General features: G+C 37.5%; 2 protein-coding genes across 4 annotated transcripts in view; both read right to left on the bottom strand.

Annotated features, from left to right (window-relative positions):
- cdk20 (cyclin dependent kinase 20) overlaps window positions 1–1,146 on the bottom strand; it is a 6,229-nt gene extending 5,083 nt beyond the window's left edge. For both annotated transcript variants that reach the window (XM_079675805.1, XM_079675806.1), the window contains exon 1: window positions 533–1,146. In XM_079675805.1, the coding sequence (XP_079531931.1) occupies window positions 533–572 (40 nt within the window). In that variant the 5' untranslated portion in view covers window positions 573–1,146. The remainder of the gene's footprint in view (window positions 1–532) is intronic.
- Window positions 1,147–1,285: 139 nt separating this feature from the next.
- On the bottom strand, window positions 1,286–3,509 carry LOC307035939 (sodium-dependent lysophosphatidylcholine symporter 1-like). 2 transcript variants are annotated; one of them, XM_079675810.1, is made up of 4 exons: window positions 3,311–3,509; window positions 2,812–2,955; window positions 2,192–2,362; window positions 1,286–1,768 (listed from the first exon to the last, which is right to left on the bottom strand). In XM_079675810.1, the coding sequence occupies exons 2-4, from the start codon at window positions 2,949–2,951 to the stop codon at window positions 1,453–1,455; spliced, it is 627 nt and encodes a 208-aa protein (XP_079531936.1). In that variant the 5' UTR covers window positions 2,952–2,955; window positions 3,311–3,509; the 3' UTR covers window positions 1,286–1,452. The 2 variants fall into 2 exon arrangements, with proteins under 2 accessions (XP_079531936.1, XP_079531935.1); XM_079675809.1 differs by having other exon boundaries at window positions 3,335–3,509.
- Window positions 3,510–5,000: the final 1,491 nt, after the last annotated feature.

Below are 5,000 nucleotides of genomic sequence, written 5' to 3'. Positions count from 1 at the left end.
CAGCAATGATTGAAACTGAGCAATCTCATTACTCTGCATGTTTTTAAAGCTAGGCTAAATGAAATGCTCGTTGATACTATGGGCACTTGTAAATGTCTATAACTATGTAAATGTATCCTGTAAATATAATGTATGATGTCATTTATTGTTTTATGTTTCATGTGGAACCTATTTACTGCAGGTCTCCCTTGAAAAAGAGATCTATGATCTCGATCGGACCAATCTGATTAAATAAAGGTTTGAAATGAAATGACTCAAGTACAAGATCTGAGTACTGAACTCCCTCCTCTGCTGTCACTGCACACAGCTTGATTTAATTGTGTCTATTAAAACTGTCTAGCTCAAACATTATTACTTTGTACTTTGATTCGGCATTTAAGATATCTGAAATAATCGATTCTCTAATCTAAAGAAACAGCACATTTAGTAAATAAAACAACAAGAGTCGAACGGCTATCTAACTGTTGTTCCTAACGTTGCCTTGGTAACCTACAAGCTAAACTGGCTCTGATAAAACGTCACATTTCATCACCTGTTGTCCGTTTTAAACAGCTATTGGTGCCGCGACACATTAGTCCAACTGGTCCTAAAGAGATACGTGGGCTCCATCTGTTATAAAGTGCACACTAGTTAACGTAGAGGACGGTTTTAGATAAATATGTCATAAGAGCTAGCTGCAAAGCCGACAAGGGTCCGCCATGTTTGTTTATAATGACGTCATCGGGCTGGTCCCACTACAGAACTAGAGCAGCGAGAAGAGACTCTGCTAATTTTATTTTCCTGCACTGTAGTTCAAACATTATGGGATGCTTTTCTCTATTGGTTGACTTGTCATGATCAAAACATTCAGGTCTTAACATAATGATAAAATCGAATGTAGCCTTCAATTTGAAAACAAAAAAACAGAATTTGGAATTAATAATTTGATTATACAGCAAAATAATTCATACACAAATGACGCTTCCTCAAAATGTCCACCGTATGTATTGCTTTTCTTAATATGAAATTGACAAAGAATTAATCAAATTGTGCAAAAGTTAAAAAGCCCAACAATTGTACACCTTAATTCCTGAGGGACCACTTGTGCTTGTTTTTGTTCATTTCTGAGAGAAAAAAAACTGTCATGGTATTGAGAACATGCAATTTGAACAATTGAACTACATTTCATTAACCACAGTTTTTGTATCATCCAACATCATACTATGTTTTTGTGCAATCTGAGCCAAAGATACATCAGCCTAACATCAGTGAAACAAAGCATATTAGCATAATAGCACCATGAATGAAAACTTAAAACGGTTGTTTATTTGAGCAAGAACAGGTGCAGACATTTTGCAGAGGATTTTAAAAATAGAAAATGTATAAGAATAGAGTTAAAAAATAAAGTATTCAGTGTTAGATTCAGATCACAGAGTAGTGGCATCTAAAACATCTCTGCTTCAATGTGTCTCACTATACCCAGGATATTTTAGGTCTCACGTATGACCTGCTGGATGAAGTTCTGGGATTCTTTCCAGGAACATTCTTGCTCCGTTTCTCGTCTCCTGATCTCTGCGGTGGAGTTTGACTCTGAGGATTTACATTGGATTTAAGAACTGATTTAGAAATGCTGTTTTCTGCCGATACATGTGAACGTCCGGAGGATTTGACTGAGGATTGTTTATCAGGACCTGCTGATGAGTTTGGATTGTAACTTGTGTTGTAATGTGACGTTGATGGCAGCTGCTCTGAGTCCTCTTTCAGGTCTGGTGGTGATGATGCTTCAGGGCTGGATGAAGGATGAAAAATAAAAATAGTTAATATAGCTGCAATAGGATAAAAACATGTTTATATTTATACGAAACAAAAATATACACCATTAAATAAATACATAACTGATGCTTGATCATTCAGACCAAGTATTGGAGGTGTAATGATGCCCCCTTTGTCGCGAGCATGTTGCCAGGGATTACACATCACACTTTAAAGGTCACTTATTATGCAAAATCCACTTCTTCATGTCTTTTCTAAATAAACATGTAACACCTCAGCCTCAGGAACAAAGACCCCTCTCTTTTTGTCCTGATCCATTTCTATAAAACCCTGTCTGAAAATGAGAGGATTAGATTTAGGCCTCTTTGTGATGTCACAATGTTTTTTTGGTTTGTGGCTCCGTCTCCTGGGAGGATCGTTTACTCAAACATCAACTTACTGATCTGGGGTCAGTTGTTCCCGCAGACACTTCCTCTCATTGATGGGGTACGAGTGGAAGAAGAACATCCCGATCAGCAGCAGAGCGACTGGCACCGGGGAGAACATCACGATGAGAGCCGTCGCCACCCCCACCTCATGATGACACGCACCCGCTCTGTAACCCACAAACCTGCAGACCAGGAGGAACAGGGATGTGACAAATGTACACATTTAATATATGAATAATTGGAGGGGTGGATAAAATATTATTTTGGACGTTTTTTTAAATATATTTTGTATTTTAATTTCATATTATTATTTTAATTATTTTTTTATGCGAAGACTATATGTTTTTTTTATTTGGATTTAATCTGAATTGTTTTAATATGTATTTAAGTAGAATCTTTTTTTTCTATTAGACTAAAATGGTTTTTATTTCATTAAAATTAAATTAAATTATTAATTTATGTAATATTTATCATTTTAACTTACTTTCCTTCATGTTAACATTTTAATTTGGATTCAAGATATGCTGCATCTGTTTTGTTTTGCTTACTGTATACTGCCTGCAAAGTCATTCGTTTGGTGTTGTGAGCATGTATGGTACAAACAAAGTCAATAAATACTAAAAAGACTCACTGTAATATCAGGGTGGAGATGCCCACAGACAGGCCTCCTGCCAGCTTACTGCAGAAAGCATAACAGGAGAAGAACAGCGGCTCCAGGCCTCTGCAGGACGGGTTCTTCATCGTGAAGTCATCCACCACATCTGGGAGCATCGACCTGAAGCAGGGCATGGTGCAGAGAGACTCACAGTCACCACAAAATACACCCAAAAGATGTGAAAGAAATCTTAAGAGATGCAACGAGACAGAAAATTACTATAAATCAACACTACATGATTACAAGGGTTCAGAAACCAACTACAGAGAGACACAGAGCAAATAAAAAGAGGAACAAATTGACCGCATAAACGAAGACTTCTACATAGATATTCAAAACAGCTGCAATGAGATGTAAATTGTGTTCCTGAGAAAGTGTGTGTGAGCTCCAGCACTACTGATCCATCATCTGTGTGTCTGGATAAATCTCTGAATGGGTAAGTAATGGACTGTGCTCTCTTTTCTGGAGCGTTTACCTCGGAGTATAGGAGCTAGCTTACCATGCTAGCTGGAAACACGGCAACACTCGTCAGATTGAGAGTTTGATGGAGTGAGAAACGGTGTGTTTAACGGAGTCTGCAGGAAAAGGTGAACTAGTAAATATGAGTAAAGTCCAAATGCTGCTGTCGTTGCAGAAGAAGCAGCAGGGACTCACTGCTGCTGCTGAATATATAGAGTGGCGAAGTCCCTCCCCTTCCGGTGGACCTCCATGGGACCTTATTTCGAAAAAATTATGTATTGAAGTCAATGGAGAGAGAAAAGTTATCTTTCGATCCCGTTTGAATTGTGCTACGAATTACACATATGATGTTTGTCAATTTAAAAGATGATTTTGAAAGTCAAAAAGAAAAAAATGTGTCTTAAAACTGTGAAGTAACACATTAGTTTGTGTGAAATGCTCAATGAACTACATCTCTGGTCTCGCAGAACAACACACGTCACCAAGATGGCCGTCACTACTGTCTTGTCAACAAAACGATTGACTACCCTCACTATCACCACAATGAAACACGTCCAGAAGAATGTCATGCAAAGCTGCATGCCTGCCTTCGATTCTCTCTGAACTGCCTGGTCTTTTTAATGTTTAATGTCAACCATTTGTGCAGATAGCATGAAGTAGAAAAGATCGCCGATGCTAGCGTTAGCATTTCTCCCCCGGGCTTAAATTGTGTATTATAGAATGATCACCCCGGTGAAAGTACTCTTCAAAGGGTTCACGAAATATGACTAGGGGAGAGTGGGGTAAGTTGAGCCATTTTTTTGTTATGCTGTCCTCTAAGCAAGGAGAAATTACACATAGTAAAAATGAAAACACACACCTATAATTCAGGATGTCTCATATCAATGGCAATGATAATAATTAATATTTGATCAAGGGCAGTGAAAATATTACTTCTTAAAAAAAAGAGTCTTGTGGCTCAACTTGCCCCAGTGTATGGGTAAGTTGATCCAGGTCAGGGGGTAAATTGAACCACTGTTCAAACCTGGGCATACCTGTTCAAACCTGGGCATACCTACAACAAATCTTAAAGGTAACTATAAACAACAAACCAAATACAAACTTAGTTTTTCAAATATTTTTAATATAAATTTCGATTGAATTGATTGATTTTTTTTAACATCTTAAAAGGAAAAGTAATCATACAAATGGTGATACAATTTCATACATCTTACCAATCAAACACAGGGTACATTCAACTTTAAATGTAGCCTACAATGAGTTTTTATTATCAACTTGGTCTAGTTTCATTCATTTCTCCATTGAAAAACTGTCTCAACTTACCCCAAGGCCCATGGTTCACTTTACCCCATAGCCACCATTTTAGAAAAAATAGCCTAGCATTCAAATTCAGAGTCATCTTTAGCTTAATGATTCACATGGTTTAATACGCTGCCAACATATTCAATATATGTGTTTAAACCTGGATACATTTTTTTTGACATGGCAGCTGACATCTAGAAAATGTACTTTGACAAGCAAAAAACGTTTTTTTGTAAAAATGTTTACTTACCAGACCACAATGTGAGTATCTCTCTTTCACAGGCAATGAGAAATGGGTGGAGCTTGCATAATTTCTGGTCACTTGATTACAACTATAAGGCGTTGCCTGGTTACAGGGGGTGGTTCAATGTACCCACTGGCTCAATTTACCCCCTACTACTCTT

Source organism: Notothenia rossii (assembly GCF_949606895.1).
Source record: "Notothenia rossii genome assembly, chromosome: 4".
Taxonomy (NCBI): Eukaryota; Metazoa; Chordata; class Actinopteri; order Perciformes; family Nototheniidae; genus Notothenia; species Notothenia rossii.
Note: the sequence above shows the minus strand (reverse complement) of the source record. Positions and strands in the feature narration are given on the sequence as shown.